Raw genomic sequence first — 21909 nt, 5'->3', positions numbered from 1 at the left:
GGAATTATGGTTGTCTACTTCATCACATTTCACCATCACTTTGGACACAATAATGCTAAATTGACTAAATTTACTCGCTAAATAATGTGTCAATCTATTACTTGTTCGTAATATTTAAAACATACTTATATTCGAATGGATTATCTGTCACGTTATTTGGTGAACATATGTATTCAATGTATTTGTTAGAAAATTTCGAGTATTTTAATAATTTTCAAATAATTTGTTCGATAGTGAGAATAAATTTTCAATGAATAATAAGGGACATGTGGTACAAGCTGGTAGTTCTAGAATCAAAGAATCTTCAAATGAACAGATACCTTTTGCTATAAGCTGCTGAATGATTGAACAAATTTTCAAGTGGGTCTGCCCTAATTGGGCTCTTAACGAAATTGTGGATCAACCACACAATAGTGGGTCTCACCAATAACTCAATAACGATATTTGTGACATGGATCTCAAACTCCTTCCAAATCCTGCTACATCAATGATATTAGGGAATCCAAATACTTCAACTTCTGGGGTGGACCACACAGTGTTATTCCACAGGTTTGTAGATAAAAATTAAACAAGATTTGCCAACGGGATCTAACCCAATTAGAAAATGGCATTGATTTATAGATAAATGATCTCAAGCTTAAATCCCCATAGTACCTTGGTATATGTTCAAACCCATGGTACCTTGGCAGTTGTAGAAAAGTCTCGTTCCCCAATATCGTTTGTATTAAATAAATAAATAAAAGATTTTGAACCTAATAATCTTCCAAGCAATACCATTTTTTACCTTAACCCAAGGGCCCATCTAGAAAAGTAAACTACTATTTATGAGTTGTACCCAATATCAGTCGCTTTATGACAGGTCCAACCCATGCAATGCAAGCCTTTGAATTTTCTTGGAATTTGCTGGCTCAAGTTGTGAATCAATCAATGGCCCTTTGAGATATTCTGCCCAAGTCAAAACGAACTACATGGAAGTATTTTCTAATAACAATAGCCAGGCTTTGATGTCACAATAGGAAATGACTTGGTCCACAAGAATTTTATTTGGTCACGTTACGTAACATAGTAAATAATGTGGACTGACAGAGTCAAATTTCTAGCTAAAATGAGACTAATAAAGCAAGCATATAAAAACAGAAGGAATTTTAAAAATAAAATGATATTTGAGAGCACACAAACTGCTTCAATGCTAACTTTAATTCACATCCCCAGTTGGATTTACAGCAAGGAATATAATGAAATAAATGTACTAATACCGCATCCTATTTAGGAAAAGATTATATTATATATTCGCTAAGCGTGAGTAAAAGATAAGTTATTGAAAACTTGGGATGGATGGATCATTACACCATAAGCCTAAAACTCACAACCAAGAGCTTCATACAGATGGAAAATACTTGTTTAGATTGAATGGTAGAGAATAAAACTCCTCGCTCCTCGAATCGCCCTTGAACGACCGGAACTTGTCCCACCAATGCTTACCCCTGTCTTTCCTAACTGAACTATCTTTTCGGTGCAGTGTGTTGTCCAGGAAATATGCCACACATCCTGCGACGAAAGCTTCCGACTGTAGAGGGACATTGATCATGTCGTTGAACTGCCAAATACAGATGAACATGTATGTATGTCAGTGAAGATTATAACCAAGCATTACATGATTCAATCAAAGCAACACCGGGTTTGATGTTTGGAACATACCCATCTTCCTCCTGAGTGGACTGGACCGTAACCTTTGATAGCTGTGTATTCATTGAAGTACTGTGGCACAGACAGTCCCATGAAGATAGAGAAGCCTAATATGAACTTTGTTCGGAAGCTGTTCAGGTTGCAGAACTGAAGAAAGCTAAGGCCTCCAGCACCTGTGGATGCATGATGAAATGGAATGTATCATATAACAAATCTGATAACAAAGTGAATCAGCCGCCCACATGTCTGCTTGTTAACATGATGAATGAGCTGCACATACCAACATAAGCAAAGAAAAGACAATACAAAGCAGCAATGATGGGCCCTGGGATTGATGCGAAGACAGCTCCAAATTTGCCTGTACAATGATGAAATGATGAGTAATAATAACAAAACAGTCGCTAAAAATTGCCAGCATAACATAAATTATAACGTACATTGAATTGAGAATATCTCATAAGTTAACAACTTACCCAGAATGGAGAAAAATATCATGAACCCAGCAGATATTTGCACAACCCTTCGACTACCAACACGTGTCAAGGCCAAAAGACCAGCATTCTCTCTGCTCAGAGACAAAGGGAAGTCTTAGAACAAGGTAGAAACTCTGTTTTCCACTTAATAGAAGTATGAAGTTTAAACAGCATAAACGTTCCCTATTAACAGTCTTACACAGATACTGAGGATCCAGTCACAGTTCCAAACAAGCCCGAAATCAGAATGCCAACTCCCTGAGAGTAGAAATTATACAGTTAATTTACAATTGGAAAAAGGGAGCGCTATTCGTGCTCCCACAAAGGAGTGCAGGAGTGTTTTGGGAGAGCATGATCTTTGTCAAAATTCAACATGCACAACTGTTCCATATGCAGGCAATGAAAATACAACTGCATTTTCTATTGCTCATGAGAATCCATCTTACAGAAAAGCCAGCTAAACAAGTTGTTAAGGAACCATCCCCACCAAATACAAAATAATAATAAAAATAACAGAAGGAAAGCATTGATAGATTGATGACATGTTCAGGTTTGGAAGCAAACTCAAGAAGTTCAAATGGAAATCAGAGAAGTTCATGCAGAAGCAAAGTCTACATTGGAAAGAGAGAAGCTTTTGTACCTGCCAACCAACTCCACGACTCAGAATAGCAGGTGGCACTGGAGTTGCACTAGCATACCTTGATACAGCAATGAAAGCACCAGTGGACTGTTTTATCATTACAAATATGTGAGAAATAGGCAACCTTTAAGGGGTCAAAACAAAATGAATGGGTAGTGTTGGAAACAAAAGCAATAATGATTATGAATTTTAGCTTATCAATTATTACCAATTTAAGAGAATGAGAATTAAAGAGAACAAACCTCAATAAGAGCAACAAAAGACGCTGCCATCATAGCAAAGGCTTCACCAGCATCAAATGAAGGTGCTCCCCATTGGAAGGGGTATGGAACTCTTATCCTGCAAACCCGAGTTCCAATAAGGATTCATTTCCAACAAATATTTGGTACCAATCCAGAACATAAGCCATGATGGTGAATAAATATTTACATTTTAACGAAGGTAATAAACGATGGAAATGTCATAGTATGTCTAAACTTCCTAGCATGGTTTGGGAGCCTATTTTGAAAAGAATAACAAAAGGAAATTTCTGTTTAATAATAATTCCATGTCCACCAAAGATTTTGCTTTAGATTTCTAAAAAAGTTACAACAATAAAAGTGTTAAAACTATATTAAGGACACATTTCATACTAACCATGGAGCAGCATTTATAAGTCCAGCACGATCAGTTCGGCAGCTTGCCTGTGTTTTTGGGGATGCATCATCATATGCTCCACCAACAGTGAGTAGGTGAGCATAAATCCATACAATCACAATAGAAAATATGACAGCAAAACGGTCAAATATGGGTTTTCCTCTGTGAATTATGTGGGGCATATACTGCATCACAATCATTGCAAAAACAATATTAGCATTACAAGAATAATTTTTGCACAAGGTTAAAAAGATAAAAGGCACAAAGGCAAGACACTTAACAAGGATTTAAACATATCACACATTTAAGGACCATTACCTGAGAAACAAATACTAAAATGACAAGCTCTGGCAGTCCAATCTCCACACATTTGGCAAGCTAAATATCCAGGAAAAGCATTAAGAAATAACTGTGAGAACGTTATTCACCATATATGTGTGCATACATACACATCTAAGAAGAACACTTACCACTGGAAAACCTAACTCGTAGAGTCCAAAACCAACTAGACCTACCAAGGGAACAACTGAAAGTGGGCTTAAAAACCTGAAAGAAAAAAATAAAACTGAAAAGTTTTAACCACCATGAATTTTTAAGCTTAACAAGAAATAAATCCCAGTGAAGTTGATGCAGAATGCATATTATTAGTTTTCCTGTTCTACATCAGAAGTATTGAGTTTTCTTTTCTTGATTTGTTTTGCTTTGCACAGAATTTAATGGAGAAAACTGAAATGTTTCAGTACAAATCTGACAAGTTCTAGACTAATCTTTCTAACCACCAAATTTGACTTTCATTTATTTAGAACCAACCTTGCAACATTACGCCAAAGGCCACTGAAGCCTAAGACTATCTGAAGAGTTGAAGCAACAATAAGAGAACCCTGGATTGCCCGCATTGTCCTCTTAAATTTCTGAAATGAAAGACATCAAAACAAAGTCATAAGCTACAAGCCTACAGCCAAGTCTGTGCAGATGAGAATGAGAATTATCGAGTAATTGAACGCAGGATACTTGTCTTCCCCTTTAATATCAGAAATCAATTACTATAAGAAAAATCTAGTAATTAGTGCTTCAGCAATCAGTGGATGCTCTTCAGCAAGTTCATATGACTGATAATAAAAAAACAACTACTGTTACCTGATATATCATATGTTGGACACCAAATGACAAACAACTAAGTTTTATAAAATGACTACCAAGTAAAAACGGGATGGGTTTCAGAACGAACATCTATAGGGTCGTCACTATCACTGAATCGGCCAGCTAATATGATTGAAATTGTGGTGGGGACAAACGTATACGACCCGCCAATCACTGCTGGTAGTCTAGTCCCAAACAATGTCTGTTGCAATGTGTTCAAACCAGCAACAAAGAGTAGGGTCTGGATCACCTTGGCCTTCTCCTCCTATAACAGTAGTAAGAGACACAGACATATATCAGGTGGTCAAATTTGAAGAAAAACACAATATTTAGTTGACGTCAATTAGAATTTAAGCAATAAGTTCTTCAGGTCTTACATTTCCTCCTCCCATCTGGGGAACAAGAGCACTGGGAATGAGAACTGAGGTTCCAAGCATGACAATGTAATGTTGAAAACCAAGGAGAATGGCATCGGCTGCACCAGTAATGGCCCATGATTTTGTTATATCACTGTTCAATTATTCATGTCTAGCTAATGAAGTAACGACATGAGTTTAGAGTAATGAAGCTCAACTACATTAAAAATCAAAACTACCCAACATCTGCAATGCCACAGCATATTCAATTTAAATTTCCTAAACAGAAGACGGTCAAACAGAACTTAGAGCACCATTACCAAGGAGTGACAGAAAAGCTTTGCCAAAGAAGGGACAAAGAGTAACGAGAAACCAGAGCCATGAGAGAATTTTACAGGGGCTCAATAAACAAAAGTCAAATGGGTTCCCACCAAATTAGAGTTGGGCACATAGCTTAGGTTACGCCTAATGCAAAACAAGATGGCAGGTTACGAAAATAGTACAAAACTTAATCAGTACAGCGCTGCACAGGCAGAGAATAGATAACCAAGCAATTAACAGAATATATATAAAAAATTAAAATAAATCCCCCCAGAAAGGCAATCAAAAAAGAAAAAAGGAAAAGAAGGTGAAGAAGAAAAACAGTATGTTTTTTTCTATTAAAGAAAAACAAAAGAAGGATAGAATTTCAACTTTTCATTTCCTTTCTGAAAAGCGGTATCTACCAAAGAAAAAGAGATAACTAAAGAAAAGCTACTTTCAACAATTCAATACATGAATCTCGTATCCAAAATAAAATAAATTAAAGAAGAAAATAATATACAACCTGCCTGAGATATGCCAAAAAGATCCATAAGAATCACAGTTAGAAACTAAGATCCACCATGAATACTCTTACACTATCGTTAAATAAGGGAACGAGAACTCATAATCCAAATTAGGAAAAGAAGAAAAACAATCATTGAATGTGGATTAGAGGTACTCACGCCATGGAGGTGGACTTGTAATGCAGTAAGAAATGTTGGGTAGCTGTTCTTTTGGTGGATGTGGCTGTGGCTCATCTACTTTTGGAGCTCCACCGCCTCCTCCTCCTCCACCTGCCATGATTCCTCTAGAGCTTGCTTTCTCTCACTAAAAAACACCAGAAACAACTATGAAACTCAAATCAAAGCAAAACCCAGATCCCAAATCTAGCAAAAACCCACTAAAATGAGCTGAAAGCAGGAAAAACAGTCAACAGTGTGATGACCGAAAAGATTGAACCACTCACATGTATACCCACTAAACTACCAAATAATAGAGATGGGAACTGTGCGAATAAGAAAAAAAAAACAGAAAATGATAGTGTAACTGGAAGCTTCACAAAACGAGCACAAATAATTGCACATATAAAAGCACCTTTTAACTAGCAGCTGAAGTAAAGCAAAAGCCAAATATGAAAGCAGGGGAAGCTCTCTCTAAAGTCAAAAATCCATATACCCCACACCCTGTTCACCCAAAATGGGTAGAGAGAGAGAGAGTCAGGCAAATCCAGGTGCTTAGTTGAACAAAATCAGAGTATGTAAACACAGTTAAGAGGCGGTACAAGAGGTGTGACTGTAAACATGATAAAATGGGAAGTGAGTGAGATATGATATACAAAAAAACTGTTCAGAGCAGCAAAAAAGTTTTCTGTATTCTTCACTTTCTCTCTCTACAAGGTGAAAGTCTCTCTCTCTCTCTCTCTCTCTCTGTGGGAGCTACACTGTACACGCTAACTACACATTCCCTTCTAACAAGAAAATACACCCTACCAAACCTTATTTATTGAGCTTAGTAGAAAACCATTTTATTTATTTATTTAATAAAGTTTATGTTTTTAGTTTTTCATTTTTGGAGGTTTCTCAGTTTGTTTATCTCAGTGTGGTTCAGCTGTGCAAAAAGCCAGAGGGAACCCCTTAAAGCTCCGTGGTTGAAAATTCAAATGATACTTGTCAAGCCATGAACGATCGGATACAGGTCGTCAGGAGAAAACGACACCGTTTGAGTTTGCGTTTAGTCAGATAAAGGTGGTTCCTTGACAACATCAATTCCCATTTACCAACATCCCCTAGATGGAAGCACCGATACTTGTTAATTTATTGAAAGACGTTAATACCCCTTATGAAAATATAAAAGTATAACATATTGTTTTCTTTAACAGATTGGCACGAAATGAGTCGTTGAGCTAACGAGCAAGAAAGTAATGGTGTGGCAATTTAAAGTTAATAAGTGTGAATGAAAATTGAAATGAAATATTGTGCACCTTGAATTGTTCATGGATAGGTTTTTTTATTTATTGCAATTATTATAGAGTCCTTGTAAACTTAGTAGTTTGTAATCCTCATTGAAAGGAAAAGCCAATTTTAGCAGAAAAGCAAACAAGTATAGTTGTAGGGGTAATTTGGGGATTTGAAAGAGAATGATCACATGGTGCCTTTACCAGATGAATCTTGGGGCGCCCAAAGCATGAGCCAATAGTGAAAGAAAGAAGAGCCGACAAAATTCTTCATCAATCAAAATCGCCCTACCCCAATCCCTGCTTTTTCTGTCCCTTCCCTTCACTAAACAAACGCATTTCACTCTCAATACAATCCCAACTGGCTTCCTCTACCAATTTTCCTCCTCTTTTTCCATCTCTTTCCTTCCTTCCTTCTTTCTTTCTTTCTTGTTTTTCAAGCAAGCCCACCCACAGCTCCCAATTGGCACATAACCCTTCTTTTTCTTTTCCTGATTTTCTGTCTTTTGGGACAAGGTAGGTTAGGTAATCTCAAAAGTCCAAATCCTTTGCAGCCACAACTCTGGAGATGCTAAATCTGACTTATTCATCTTACATTAATTTGTCCAACTCATCAACTGTTGCAGTCATTCTCAAGTTTATATGTTGATTTTACTCTTATAATTTACATGGGTCACAATCGTAGAGCAGGTAGGAAAGCGAAACAAGGGCAATCAAAATAAGAATATTGTGATTGGATTTTCTGACCCTGTACTATATATATACTTATTCTCTCATCTAGACGTCTTCCTGTTATTATCGTTCATATACCATAGTAAACATGGAGAAAAACACAGAGGGATAACACAAAATATACAACGTCTGCACAATAATAATATCCAAACTATGTATATGTATTTATATATACCCCTGTGCAAATTCTAATTTCATACACTTCGTGACTGGTATTAAAAAAAAACATGCTTTTTGTATGTACATATTCGGACCACGTGTCATATATTTTTGTACCAGAAATGTTTTAGCTAATTGTGGGGGTAAAACAGATTACATAGAACTGAGATTGTAGAGAACGACAGAGGTCTATTTGAAAGTCAAATATATTTGATCCTCCTCGACCCTCAAAACTGTAATTGTTTTTGTTTGAATGTGCTAGTTTCTTTTTGGCACTATTCACTATATTATTCGTTACATGAAATGTGTTTTTGGGATGTAGCACATCATGTGGTGAATAAAGATAATGTGAGGCTTTGATTGTATTTACCAACGAAAAAGAAAAAAAAATAAAATAAAACCCATAGACAGATTTCTGTGTGCATAGGTTTTTTTATTTTATTATTATTATTTATTTTAAATACATACAATATTCTACTTCCGTTTAATATTAACTATGAAGAGGGGAATTCAAACTCGGGTGCGTAGTGAGAAGCACATCCGCTCTAGGCCCTAGAGTCTAGACTCTAGCCAACTTGACTAAGCTAATGTCTGTTGTGTAGGTTTATTATGTATTCTACTATCGCTGAACAATGGCTAATATTGGTTTTCTATAAGTAAAGTTTTATAAATGTGGCAACCAAGCTATGGAAATAACAAATTCAAACTATACTCTCATTGAATATCTTATTCAAAGTATAAAAATTGGTCTCAAAATTTTAGTGGAAAAGATGGGGAGCCAAAGCCTTTTTGGGTAAAAAGATAAAGTCATTGTTTCATGTGGCATCATAATTGCGAAGATTAAGGACAGATTTGTGCTTAAACTAAATCCAAAGATTGAAAAAGAGAAGTAAAAATTACACCATGTTTTTAAAAAATTTGTCATCAATCATTGTATTACCCCAAATTTCCTGCGCCCACATGATAGCTTCAATTATGCCGTATCGAAAGATTAGTGGACATATTGATTGGTCCACGACTAAATTTGTCAAAATTATAAATAAATAAAAAGTTTTCATGAGAAAAAAGAAAAAATTAGAGGAGCTGGGTAAGTTTGTCTTTTTCTTTGTATGCTGTAAGGACATGTCAAAATCATATTGGTAAGAGCTTTTAAAAAAAAGGGTTCAAACCACCTAACCTTAATTGAAGATTAAGATTGAGAAAGTTGGGGACAATCTTGGCCTATGGTATTATAAAATGATGTAAATATGAGAAAGCATGAGGGTAATGATGAACATAACTGGATTGGGAGGGGTGAGAAAGAGAGAAGAGAAAAGGTGCATGGAGTAAAAAACAAGGGACAGAACGTGGGTGTTGCCATCAGAGTTCTTTAGGAGATACTCAGATCACCCAAAAACCCTAGCATCCATGCCGGGACCACATGCATGATGGCAAATTTATCTGCCCTTTTTAGACCTTTTGATTGTAAAGAGAGAGAGAGAGAATTGTTTGTTGCTTTTTCTCTCTCACTCACTCACTCACTTTCTTTTTGCCCTTTTCATTAGGGTTAGTGGTGACTCTATCTGTTTCAATTAGATTAGAACCACAAGGAAGAAAAAGAAGCCAGTATATTCTTGTACCCATATTGTAACTTACATTATTGCTACGAGAATTGAATTGCGATTTATGACAGGTTTGACGGTTCTGTGCGTTCCGTACTAAGCTTTGATATAATTTGTGTGAGATTTACAGCATAACAGTATACTCCACTTATTTTTCACTTGAACCAGAGAGAATCTACCAAATAATCTTTGCTAAAAGAATTTTAGGCACTTCTTTTCATAAAATTCACACACCCAAAACTAAGGTACTAATAATTCAGTTACCCAAAACTTTGAACTAATAACTATACCCAAAAAACAAAATTAAAACTAATAATTGGAAAATATATTAGATGGGCTTTAGTTGTAGGCCATTTAGGCCTTTGCCCAATAGCTCAAGCTTGTTGGGCTCTTGTGACTTTCTATTGTCTTGTTTGGTTTTAGTTTCACACAATGGGCTGAGGAATATTCGGCACTCATATTAAACCCAATTGCCCGAATGCCCAAATGACGAGAAAGGCTGTGAAATTGCCACCCGCCTGTCTTCAAGCTTCATCCACCACGACCCAGTATCAGGAGCCCCCAAAACGCCGCAATCAACCTCCACACGTAAGCGGTTACTGGGTTTTCTTCATATTTCGTTTTGCCAAATGTCTATATTGCTTCACAGCAGCTTTTGACTGCTTGGATGTGTTTTTCTTTCATACTTCAGTCATTTCTGAAAATGGCAACCTTTGTGTTTGTGAAAATGCCCAAATGAAAGATACCCAAATGAGTTTTTTTGGTGGGGGGTTAGCGATGAATGTGCTGCTCCTTGTGGTCCAACTATGAATTTTTGCTTTCTGTTTTCTGATCCCCTTCCCTTGTTATGCAGCAATCTAAACACAATGTTGATGGTGTCAAGGTATTTTAGGAGAACACTCTTTTCTGCAGCTAAATCAGAAACTTCTGCTGCTGCTGCTTCAGCTAGGACGACGGGACATAACCCTCTTGAGGAGTTCTTTGAGGCAGATAGAAGCCAAGATGAAGAAAAGCCAGTTGTCTACGGTACATACCGTTCATTTCCGTTGTTTCTGGTTGTCCATTACCCATATGAATTTGTGTATTTGATTACATTGTCAACTATCATATTTATGTTGAAAGAAGCTGACTTTACTATGAAATCTTTCTAGAACTGCAAATACGACAATTTGGATATGGAATTCCAGTTACATGCTGATTACAATGTGCCAAAATATTTTTATTTATAACTGGAGAGAGTTTAGAAAGATTTGAGTTACGGAAAAATGTTGTGCTCCCATTATGATTTAATGTTATTACACTCAACATTGCAAGAGATTTTAGAATCAATCATGGAGGTCAATGGGCAAGTGTCCCAGCTGCTTCTTTTAATTGTTTCATTGCTTACTAGTTCTGTACTGAAACCCAAGCACAAATATATTCCTTATTACTCGGTATACGTTGCACTCCATGTTAAGTTTTTAAAGTGGTTTTTTTATTAGCCTCTTCTTAACCACTATCCTTCCGTATTGTTTAAACCATTCTGGGAAAAAGTTACATAATCTCAATCTTATTTTGATATTCTGATGCCATGTCCTTCAATGCATTACTCTTTGTCTGATGCAATCTGTATTGATTCAGTGATGGATCCTATTTAAAATACTTCTTTTGCTGTCAGGTCGAAGTTGGAAAGCATCTGAACTGCGTCTGAAGTCTTGGGATGATCTCAACAAGCTATGGTTTGTTCTGCTTAAGGAGAAAAACATGCTGATGACTCAACGCCAGATGCTTCAGGCCCAGAATCTACGGTTTCCTAATCCTGAGCGCCTTCCCAAAGTATGACCCTTTCTTTTAACCATTTTTTGTATTAGTCTGACGAACAAATGCCCGGGAAGTTTTTAAAAAATGTTTGTTTGCATGAAAACTGGTTACCTTTCCGTGTTATCAACTCCTAATTCTGACTTTCTTAATATTTTTCTGTCTACTTGCTCAGTCTGTTGTGTGATATCCATATATTTTGCTTGCACTTTATATGGAAGTTTGAGACTCTAAGTAAGTCAATAAGCTATGCTTGTGCTAGAACTATGTTGCAGCAAACTATTTCTTAACATTAGATTCTCTGCTTTTTGAGTATTAGAGTTTATGTATAATTCTATGTTCGGATGAGGCCACTTAAATTTTGGTGTGAAATACTATGAGTTGAACTGCTGGACAAGCAAAAGTTCTTTTTCGATTATGTTTAAATTGGCTGCTTCAGAGTGGTTCCAAAAAAGAACTGTTCGAACTTTACTTTGTTGTTGTGGTCAAGTTTTGTGTCTTCTACTTGGATATACTGTTGCCATCCTGATTTCTTTTTGTTAATGTCATCATGAAATTCAGGTGAGGAAGTCAATGTGCCGTATCAAGCATGTTCTGACTGAGAGAGCAATTGAAGAACCTGATCCCAGGAGGTGTGCTGAGATGAAGAAAATGATAAATGCTTTGTGATAACTTAAATATTCTCCATCTCCAGAAGCACTGTTATGTTTGTGCACAGCCGATGCTGCCCTTTTTCTCCTTGTAGGACTAGAAACTCGTAGTGATTTAATATTTTTACGGATTAGCGGACAACTCGTAATCTTTTCTTAGAATCTATGATGGTTGTCTTTGTGTTCTGATGTAGTCTTATGGTGACTTTGTTAGCAAATAATTGAATACTATTTGTTCCAGTGGCTTTCTGGCTCGAGTTTCTTCAATGTCTCTTGCATATACAACAGTTTAATTTCATGGATCCCATGTGTAATTTTCAGGGGCCAACAAATATAGGAGAATACTTGTTGCCTATTTCTGCTTTCTCCATACCCCAAGAGTGCAGGCCCAACATTGTCCTTCATACAGTGGCCAGGCAAACAAACTAAAATTGAGACTTAGACGACCCCAACGTTGTTGAATTGCTTTATATTAATGAAATATCGGTTTGAAAACCAACAATGATGGTGATTGCCTACTCTCTCATTATTTTCTTCAATTTTATATCGGTTTCTTATTTTTATTCCTATATTCATTCTCTTTGCCAACCTACAATTTGAAAATTGAAGTTGAGACTTACATGACAACAAGAAGATGATCACTCAGAGGCAAATGTTAGAATGTGTATTAATTTCTTATGCAAGACTAATTCTCCGTGAGATTTACAATCTTTACACGCTCCCACATATATGACGTTAATTAAACATAACACGTGTTATGTGAACAACATATACCGAATAATATATCACTGTTAAACAACTCGCTCAAATACCATGTTAAAACAATTCCATTGTCAACAAAAGTTCAAAGTTGAAAACAGAACCTCTTAACAAGTTATTTATGTAGCAAAAGAGGAATACAAAATGAAAATCACATTAATATATTTTATCAATGAAAACCTAAAAAGGCAGATGGGAACAAACAAAGACCACATGATTTTTATAGACAGAGAGCAGAGTGAGCAGGGAGGGGCAGGGGGGCAGTGGGTGATGCTTACTTAAGCAAGAAGCTCAGGAAAAATCAATCAATTCAATATATTTTCCTGGCAGAGAGACAGAAACATTTACATCACCCCTTCTCTCCTCTCCTTCTTTTCCCCTTACTTTTAGTAATGTGTGTTGGAACAACACAAGACAACCTTAACTTCTCCATCATAGGCCCTCATGTGAAGTGAATGCTGCTGCTGTTACCCCAAAATTACATTTATACCCTTCCGTGACAGCTTGACTGGCCCCATCCAAGCCATCATCATCTTCTGCCCTCTTCAGTCAGAAGAATCCTCCCTCACTTCCCAAACTGCCCCCCTACCTCCTTTGAATAAAATACCCAAAAAAGAAAAAGAAAAAGAAAAAGAAAAAAAAACACAAACACAAGTTTTTCACTTTTGAGTCACAGAGTAATCAATACTCTCAGGCAGACTGGTGCCCTAGAAATCTCAGAAAATTCAAAGTCAAATGAGAGCACATTTGGGTCAACACAATCTCAGCCAACAGTTCCAGAGCTGCAGTGAAATCTAGTCCAGTCACATACTCTAACTCTATAATATTGGGGGCACATTGTTTCTGTCACCTCACCCGTGGGTGAGGTTATAATTCTCCTGCCCGGACTGCCCAATCTGCCCGCCTGCCCGACCCTGCAGCTTGCTCTCTACCAAGTACCAAGTACACCTTTCCTTTTGCCGTCTGGTTCTTTCTCTTCGATTTTCTCTCTCTAACTTCTCTCTCTTTAGATCGAAAGGCGGCTCGAAATCTGGACTTGTCGTTGGATCTGAGTTTCAATTAGATCGATCGCTCGGTGTGTAGAATCATCAAATTGTCGGAAATCGATTTGAAATTTAGAATTTCGTTGTATTTATACTCGTCTGGGGGAAATTAGGGTTTCGTTTTAGCGGAGATGGTCGATCCAGGGTTTCGCAGAGGGCGAATTGGTGAAGAAGTTTGAAAAAGGAGGGGTTTTGAAGGGAATTAAGGGGTGATATTGATGGTACTTGTTGGAATTGAAGGTGGGATCGAGACTGGGAGTGGGGAAAATGCAAGGCTATGCATGGGAGGGGAGGTGAGGAGAGGAAACGGGGTCGGCACATGTTGACAGTCCCCACGCGTGTATCCGTGGCCGATGGTTCTTCCTCATCATCTTCGTCTTCGCCCAATTCGTTTTTCAAGGTTTGGATTTTTTGGTGTTTTCTATATCTTGTGATTTTGGGTCTCTGTTCGATTTGTTACGTGTTTTTGCGGATAATGGTTTGTGGGACTTGTGATTTTTGTGTGATATGGGGTGTGTATCAGTGGAGAAGTGAAGTGGGGTTCCGTGAATTGCTTGGTATTTTGCTTGTTTTGATATACAAAAAACATATATGGATTTGATATTGTGTAAAGATGAGAGTGTTTTTGACTTGGATAGATAGCTGAGAGAACCAGCCTGTTAGATATGAAAATTAGCAAATGCAACCAGTCTGTGAAATTAGAGAGAGGATCGTACAAGGTGCAAAGTTGGAATTCATTTCCTATTTGTGGTTGTCAATGATCTCTATCCTGAGGAGGGGGTGTTCAGTATGCTGAGTGGGAATTATGGTGGTTTTTGGGAAGAATGTCAATTTGGTGCCAATTTGAAGTGTTACCTTTTGTGGGTTCAATTAAATCCCTGCTTCATATGACGGGAGTTTTTATGCAGTTGTTGAGCTATTGATTTTTATTGTGATGGATATTTTGTTGAAAACTCTCCCCCCCGCCCCCTTTCCTCTGTATGTATGTGTTTTGTAGATCAGCTAATCAGGTAGCCTTTTGAATTATCTGTTTTAATATATATATATATACACACATTCAGATCACTATGGCAAGTAATAGGTTCAATGAAATTATGTGGTCAATAGTTTTGCTTCCTTTATTATTTTTAAGTGAAGAACACTTCATGATTGTCTGGCCTTTGAATTTTGCCACAATAGTGCTTTATTTATTTTCCCTGTTCTCAGCTTAATGGCTTTTGTCTAGAAGGAACATCAAGGCATCCCATTTTCTGATATTACGGTAGTTCTGTTTTCTTTCTTTAATTTCGCATTTGAAAGTTGAGGAAAGTACGTATCCTAGAGATTAATTGTGAAAATGCTCCCTCATGTGGGCGGAGCAAGAATGGAAGTGATGCCTGGGGGTAGTGTTATGCCTGCCTGCAGAAGATTTTGTGGGCAGTGTAAATTTGACTCTAGTAAAAAATTTGGACTTAGTTTTCAACTAAATGAACTCTAGAAAGTATGTTTCTCCTTTTTATAGGTTGAGTAAAGGAAAGGGAATCTGTGTCTTCCCTTAAGATTTTGGGGTCAGTGCTTGCATTTGTCCTAGATCAGCCTAGGTTCTTGCTAAGATATTAGAATTTTGAAAGTTTTGAGTGGTATGATGAGACTGGCTGCTCATTTGGTATGATGAAAGTGTTAAGTGTATACTGTTACTGGTTGTTATATGTTTCTGAACGTCCTTTGTCATGTATATTGATTATTGAAGATGTTCTGCATTTTGTCTGCGTGTGTTTGCTCAGTCAGACCAGCATAATGGTCCTCTAAACTAATCTATTTTTGTAGGACGGACGCAAGATCAGTGTTGGCGATTGTGCACTTTTCAAACCCCCCCAGGATTCCCCACCTTTCATTGGAATAATTCGTTGGCTGACTATAAGCAGAGAGAACAAGTTAAAATTGGGTGTAAATTGGCTTTATCGACCTTCTGAAATAAAGCTTGGCAAAGGCGTCCTGTTGGATGCTGCGCTGAATGAAATTTTTTATTCCTTCCATAAGGATGAGATTCCTGCCGCATCGTTACTTCATCCGTGTAAAGTTGCATTCCTTGCTAAAGGTGTTGAACTTCCCTCAGGGATTTCATCTTTTGTGTGCCGGCGTGTTTACGACATCACAAATAAGTGTTTATGGTGGCTAACTGATCAGGACTATATGAATGTGAGTTTTAGATCCTTTCTGCATCTTTGTGTTGTGCTGGTATTTCTAAACATTCAGAGTAGTTGATATCTTTTCTTTTGACAGGAACGACAAGAGGAAGTAGATCAATTGTTGTACAAAACGCGAGTAGAAATGCATGCAACTGTGCAGTCTGGTGGTCGATCTCCCAAACCAATGAATGGTCCAACATCAGCATCACAGTTAAAAGTCGGGTCAGATGGTGTTCAGAATAGTGCCTCATCCTTTTCTTCTCAAGTTAAAGGGAAAAAAAGGGAGCGGGGGGACCAGGGCTCTGAGCCTGTCAAACGAGAACGTACTACGAAAATGGAGGATGGAGATTCTGTTCACAGTAGACAGGAAAGCATTTTAAAATCTGAAATTGCTAAAATAACAGACAAAGGAGGGCTTGTAGATTCTGAAGGGGTTGAGAAATTGTTGCAGCTCATGTTGCCTGATAGAAATGAGAAAAAAATAGACTTGGCTGGCCGGTCAATGCTTGCTAGTGTTGTAGCAGCCACAGATAAATTTGATTGCCTTAGTCAATTTGTGCAGCTCAAGGGTGTGCCAGTATATGATGAATGGCTCCAAGAGGTCCATAAAGGGAAGATAGGTGATGGCAGCGGAGCCAAAGATAGCGACAAATCTGTTGAGGAGTTTCTCTTGGTTTTACTTCGGGCACTGGATAAGCTGCCTGTTAATCTCAATGCTCTGCAAATGTGTAACATTGGAAAGTCTGTAAATCACTTACGGTCGCATAAGAACTTGGAAATTCAGAAGAAAGCAAGAAGCTTAGTTGATACATGGAAGAAACGCGTTGAAGCTGAAATGGATGCAAAGTCTAATGTAAATCCGTCTGTCTCCTGGTCTGCAAGACCACGCCTCTCTGAAGCTTCTAATGGTGTGAACAGGCATTCAGGCGGATCCACTGATGTTGCTGTGAAGAGCTCAGTCACACAGCTTTCTGTATCCAAATCTGCTTCAGTTAAGCTTGTCCAAGGAGATAGTGTTACCAAATCTGCTTCTGCATCTCCGGGATCTAAATCGGTTCCATCACCAGTGTCAGCAAGTTCTAACCTAAAAGATGGACAGTCCCGAATTGTTGCTGTTGGTGTCACAGTTGATCTTCCATTGACAATTCCAAGGGATGAGAAAAGTAGCAGTTCTAGTCAATCTCACAACAACAGTCAATCGTGTTCGAATGATCATGCTAGAACTGGAGGTGTGTCTGGGAAAGAGGATGCGAGGAGCTCCACTGCTGGTTCAATGAATGTGAATAAGATATCAGGTGGCTCTTCACGCCCTCGGAAATCAATAAATGGCTTCCCAGGCTCTGCCCTTTCTGGAGTTCAAAGAGAAACTGTGTCAAGCAGAAGTTCATCCTTGCACAAGAGTCCAGCTCCAGAAAAATCATCACAACCTGGATTGGCAAGTGAAAAGGTACTTGATGGGTCTGCTGCTGAGGGGAATAGCCACAAACTGATTGTAAAGATTCCAAACCGTGGGCGCAGTCCTGCACAAAGTGGCAGTGGAGGTTCATTTGAAGATCCTTCAAATATGAATAGCAGAGCTTCGTCTCCCATGCAATTGGAGAAGCATGATCAGTTAGATCGCAGCGTAAAGGAAAAGGCTGATGTTTATCGAGCTACTGTTACCTCGGATGTGAACAACGAGTCATGGCAAAGTAATGATTTTAAAGATGTACTGACTGGATCCGATGAGGGCGATGGGTCCCCCGCTGCTGTTACTGCTGAAGAGGACTGTAGGGCTGGTGACAACTCTAAGAAAATTGCAGAAGTCCCGAAAGCTGCTTCCTCATCATCTGGGAACGAAAAATCGGGTAACTTGCAGGAGGCTTCTTTCAGCTCTATGCATGCATTGATTGAAAGCTGTGTGAAGTATTCTGAAGGTAATGCCTCAGTTGGAGATGATCTTGGTATGAATCTGCTTGCTAGCGTGGCTGCCGGAGAGATGTCTAAATCTGAGTCCCCAACTGATTCTCCACAAAGGAGCACCCCAGTATCTGAGCATCTCTGCGAAGGCAATGATTCCAGAGTCAAATCACCTCCTGTTGATGAGCTTGCTCGAGACGAAAGTCTGTCTAATGATGGTGCTGATGACGAATATCAAAAGCATGGTTTTGAATCCACCACTTCTGGGGCTAAGAATGGGGTTGTTAAATCTTCTTCTGTGCGTGAACAGAATTCTGTAGCAGAGGACACTAGAAATCTTTACTATTCCAGTGTAAGCATCCAGCATTCTGCAGGTCTCTCCCCAGAAAACAAAGAAAAATCAAGTGAAGTTAGCTTAGCTCCGTCTGGGACTGCTTCCCTTCCTAGTACGGTTGAGAAAACTATGGAGGGTGATGGTAAACCACTTCAAGACAAAAAGATAATTGGTGGAGTGAGTGCTGATGGCATTCCAGATATTAAACACGGTGTAAGTGGTCTTTTGTCAAATGGAAATAAGGTTAGTGATGTTAGTTCAAGGGTAGCAGTGGGGAAGGAAGCCATTGAAGAATCATCCTTACACGCAGAGTTAGATGTTGATGGTAACATAAAAAATTTACATTATGAAGGAATGGACAGCAGTGTACAGGCGGAGGAGAAACCATCTACTTTAAAGAGACATTCTGAGTTGGTAAAAGGAACCTGTGAAGATGTGCTGCTTTCTTCTGGTTTTAGAAAAGATTTGATCTCAGGAAAAGCCAGTGAACTGAAGGCTGAAAAAGCTGATGAAACGGATGACCGTGGTCATCATAATCAGGTTGAAAATCAAAGAACTGATCCAGAAAGTAATGACCCCAGCCCTTCAAAAAAAGAAAGTAATGATCTTTCAATTCCTGAGAATCGAGCTGTAGGTGGCTCTAGTTCTGCTGTTACTGATCACGACGATGAGCATGTGGAGGAGAATTTGGAAAGTAAAGAAGGTAATGATCAACTTGGTGAACCTGTTCTTTCAAAGGTGCCATCTGATCTTCCAATGCAAGAAGTAGAAGAACATTTGAGGTCCAGGAGGTGTAAGTTGACCAGCATGGAAGCAGAAGAAGCTGACGAATGTACATCTACAACTGCAGATGCTTCTTCTGTGTCTGCTGCAGGGGTAGCAGAGGCAGATGCAAAAGTGGAGTTTGATTTGAATGAAGGATTTAATGCCGATGATGGGAAATATGGAGAGCCAAGTAACCTGACAGCACCTGGATGTTCAACTGCTCTTCAGTTGATTAGCCCGTTACCTTTTGCTGTTTCTTCCGTGTCTAGTGGCCTTCCTGCTTCAGTTACAGTGCCTGCTGCAGCAAAAGGGCCCTGTATCCCGCCAGAGGACCTGTTGAAGAGTAAAGGGGAGGTTGGTTGGAAGGGATCAGCAGCAACGAGTGCATTCCGGCCAGCTGAACCCAGAAAAGCTCTAGAGATGTTGCTGGGTACTAGTATTTCAGTTCTTGAGCCTACAGCTGGCAAGCAAGGACGCCCTGCTTTGGACATTGACTTGAATGTACCTGATGAAAGAATTCTTGAGGATATGGCTCCTCAAGGTTCTGCCCAAGAGATTTGTTCTCGTTCTGACCCAACAAATAATAATGATTTGGCGCGTGATCAATCAATGAGTATTGCACCTGTTCGCTGCTCAGGGGGCCTTGATCTTGATTTGAACCAAATTGATGAGGCTTCTGAAATGGGTAATTACTCATTGAGCAATAGTTGCCAAATGGATAACCCGCTCCTGTCAGTAAAATCAACTGGACCTCTCGATGGAGAAGTTAGTCTTCGTAGGGACTTTGATTTGAATGACGGACCTGTTGTCGAGGAGTTGAGTGCTGAACCAGCAGTGTTTAGCCAGCATACCAAGAGCAGTGTGCCATCTCAACCACCTCTTTCTGGTTTTAGGATGAACAATACAGAAGTGGGGAACTTCTCCTGGTTTCCTCCAGCCAATACGTACTCTGCAGTCGCAATTCCTTCAATTATGTCAGATCGTGGAGATCAGCCATTCCCAATTGTTGCAACTGGTGGACCACAAAGGATGTTGGGTCCCACTAGTGGTAGCAACCCGTTTAATTCTGATCTCTACAGGGGTTCAGTGTTGTCATCTTCCCCAGCAGTACCCTATCCTTCTACTTCATTTCCATATCCAGTCTTTCCTTTTGGGAGCAGTTTTCCTCTGCCCTCAGCTGCATTTGCAGGCGGTTCAGCTCAATATCTTGATTCATCATCTGCTGGGAGGTTTGACTACTCTGCTGTCCGCTCCCAATTGTTAGGACCTGCTGCTATGATTTCTTCCAATTACCCAAGGCCCTATGTTGTTAATCTTCCTGATGGTAGTAATAACAGTAGTGGTGAGAGCACTAGGAAATGGGGAAGGCAGGGGCTAGATCTCAATGCAGGGCCTGGAGGCCCAGACTTAGAGGGGAGAGATGTGACTTCACCCCTTGCCCCACGGCAACTATCTGTTGCTGGTTCACAAGCCCTAGCTGAGGAGCATGTAAGGATGTTCCAGATGCAAGGTGGCCCCTTTAAGCGGAAGGAACCTGAAGGAGGGTGGGATGGCTACAAACAATCCTCGTGGAAATAGGCATGTGTAATGGCAAAATCTGGTGACTCATGAAACCTTGTAAGTGTTTGATTATGTATTTTTCACTCCTGTGTGCAAGGTCTGGTAACCTGATTTGAGGGACCAAGTTGCTGACACTCCAATAGAACCTACCAAATAAAATGTTCTTAGGATTTCATAGGCAGGAGTTCCTCTGCAATCAACTCTCATTTTGTTGTTCAGCTCCAGTACTTTTCAAGTACAACATGTCATTTAACTGTTCTCTGTAATATAGGGTTATTTAGTCTAATAATATTAATATAAAAAAATTGGTGACAGCTGCCTTCGGTTGGAAATACTGGGAGAATTGGGAAAAATAACTTTATTGCATTGTGATACAATTTTTGCTTAATTTGAATCGTGGAAAATAGTTGACAAGAAAACTCCGGAGAAGATATTTGGTGAAAGAGAGCTTGAATTATGTAAATGAATTACATTTTATGCACCTTATCCCCCAAAATCATTAAAAAGTTCTCCATTACTTTTCATGCCACTCCAAGTTATTTACATTTATCTGTCTCTTTATTTTTCCAGTGCTTTGAGGATGGGCATTTGCTAACCCCTGAGGTCATTGTCTAGCCTGTGTGCTTCTGGAGGATGGGTGGTAAGTGAGTTATTTGATCTTGTTCATGGTCTCCGACCCCCTCCTCTTTGATGTATCAGTTGTAATCTTAAAAGAATCTGTCATCTGTGGGTTCTTCAAGCTGTTTGCCCCTTAAATTTGTTATGGGCGGATGCTGATCCGCTCTGTAGATATTCTAACAGTTAGAAAACATACTGTGTTGCCCATACGCAAGCTTTGGTGCCTCTTCTGGTCTTCAATGCATTAGATGTGTACCATATTTCCATTTTGCCAACCCTTCCAAGTATCAATATTGGTCTGCTCAGAACAGAAGCTTCTGTGTGTGGTTTGTTACCTGAGCTTTTCTTTTTCATGGGTTGGTTTTGTTCTGAGGTTTTATGTTGTATTCTAATTTTCGTTATATTTCAATCGTCCACCAAACTTGTAGCTCTTTTACACACGTCTGTGAACCTATGTTGCATTTATGTAGGTTTGGGTCTTCATGACCATGTAACCAAGGTACGGTGTTGGCTCCATCATTGTAATAGTAGAGTGGTTTCTGGAGAAAAAAAAAACTGAATGTGGACGGTAGATTCAGAGATGGGAACCATTTGAGAACTGAAAGTCTCTCTTAACATCCAAGCATGCATGATAAG

General features: G+C 38.9%; 3 protein-coding genes across 6 annotated transcripts; 2 read left to right on the top strand and 1 right to left on the bottom strand.

Annotated features, from left to right (window-relative positions):
- Positions 1-1143: 1143 nt before the first annotated feature.
- On the bottom strand, positions 1144-6732 carry LOC110766858 (nucleobase-ascorbate transporter 6). 4 transcript variants are annotated; one of them, XM_088253229.1, is made up of 16 exons: positions 6517-6732; positions 6330-6418; positions 5918-6062; positions 4953-5050; positions 4664-4840; positions 4246-4346; positions 3906-3981; positions 3754-3813; positions 3436-3620; positions 3042-3138; positions 2800-2886; positions 2359-2417; positions 2160-2251; positions 1967-2044; positions 1699-1859; positions 1144-1597 (listed from the first exon to the last, which is right to left on the bottom strand). In XM_088253229.1, the coding sequence occupies exons 3-16, from the start codon at positions 6033-6035 to the stop codon at positions 1379-1381; spliced, it is 1608 nt and encodes a 535-aa protein (XP_088109355.1). In that variant the 5' UTR covers positions 6036-6062; positions 6330-6418; positions 6517-6732; the 3' UTR covers positions 1144-1378. The 4 variants fall into 4 exon arrangements, with proteins under 4 accessions (XP_088109355.1, XP_021825948.1, XP_088109354.1 ...); XM_021970256.2 differs by having other exon boundaries at positions 6571-6729; XM_088253228.1 differs by having other exon boundaries at positions 6330-6732.
- A 3402-nt stretch (positions 6733-10134) lies between these two features.
- LOC110766843 (ribosomal protein L29 family protein) lies at positions 10135-12367 on the top strand. Its single transcript, XM_021970242.2, has 4 exons — positions 10135-10268; positions 10534-10706; positions 11338-11495; positions 12039-12367. Exons 2-4 carry the CDS (start codon positions 10547-10549, stop codon positions 12144-12146), a joined length of 426 nt encoding a protein of 141 aa, XP_021825934.1. The 5' UTR covers positions 10135-10268; positions 10534-10546; the 3' UTR covers positions 12147-12367.
- Positions 12368-13830: 1463 nt separating this feature from the next.
- LOC110766880 (uncharacterized) lies at positions 13831-21709 on the top strand. Its single transcript, XM_021970280.2, has 4 exons — positions 13831-14329; positions 15736-16107; positions 16192-20712; positions 21226-21709. The coding sequence occupies exons 1-3, from the start codon at positions 14207-14209 to the stop codon at positions 20671-20673; spliced, it is 4977 nt and encodes a 1658-aa protein (XP_021825972.2). The 5' UTR covers positions 13831-14206; the 3' UTR covers positions 20674-20712; positions 21226-21709.
- Positions 21710-21909: the final 200 nt, after the last annotated feature.

The sequence above is a fragment of the Prunus avium genome, chromosome 5 (genome assembly GCF_965620075.1).
Source record: "Prunus avium chromosome 5, drPruAviu1.hap1.1, whole genome shotgun sequence".
In the NCBI taxonomy this organism is placed as follows: domain Eukaryota; kingdom Viridiplantae; phylum Streptophyta; class Magnoliopsida; order Rosales; family Rosaceae; genus Prunus; species Prunus avium.
This window is presented reverse-complemented; position numbering and strand designations above follow the sequence as displayed.

Excerpts from the sequence above, each read along its gene's own strand:
- LOC110766858 (XM_088253228.1), bottom strand. The coding sequence starts at position 6,035 with ATGGCAGGTGGAGGAGGAGGAGGCGGTGGAGCTCCAAAAGTAGATGAG. Across the intron at positions 3,814-3,905 it reads ACGAGTTAGGTTTTCCAGTG|CTTGCCAAATGTGTGGAGAT; the intron begins GTAAGTGTTCTT and ends CTGGATATTTAG. Across the intron at positions 1,860-1,966 it reads TCTTTTCTTTGCTTATGTTG|GTGCTGGAGGCCTTAGCTTT; the intron begins GTATGTGCAGCT and ends ATGCATCCACAG.
- LOC110766843 (XM_021970242.2), top strand. The coding sequence starts at position 10,547 with ATGTTGATGGTGTCAAGGTATTTTAGGAGAACACTCTTTTCTGCAGCT. Across the intron at positions 10,707-11,337 it reads AGAAAAGCCAGTTGTCTACG|GTCGAAGTTGGAAAGCATCT; the intron begins GTACATACCGTT and ends TTTTGCTGTCAG. Across the intron at positions 11,496-12,038 it reads ATCCTGAGCGCCTTCCCAAA|GTGAGGAAGTCAATGTGCCG; the intron begins GTATGACCCTTT and ends CATGAAATTCAG.
- LOC110766880 (XM_021970280.2), top strand. The coding sequence starts at position 14,207 with ATGCATGGGAGGGGAGGTGAGGAGAGGAAACGGGGTCGGCACATGTTG. Across the intron at positions 14,330-15,735 it reads CGCCCAATTCGTTTTTCAAG|GACGGACGCAAGATCAGTGT; the intron begins GTTTGGATTTTT and ends CTATTTTTGTAG. Across the intron at positions 16,108-16,191 it reads CTGATCAGGACTATATGAAT|GAACGACAAGAGGAAGTAGA; the intron begins GTGAGTTTTAGA and ends TTCTTTTGACAG.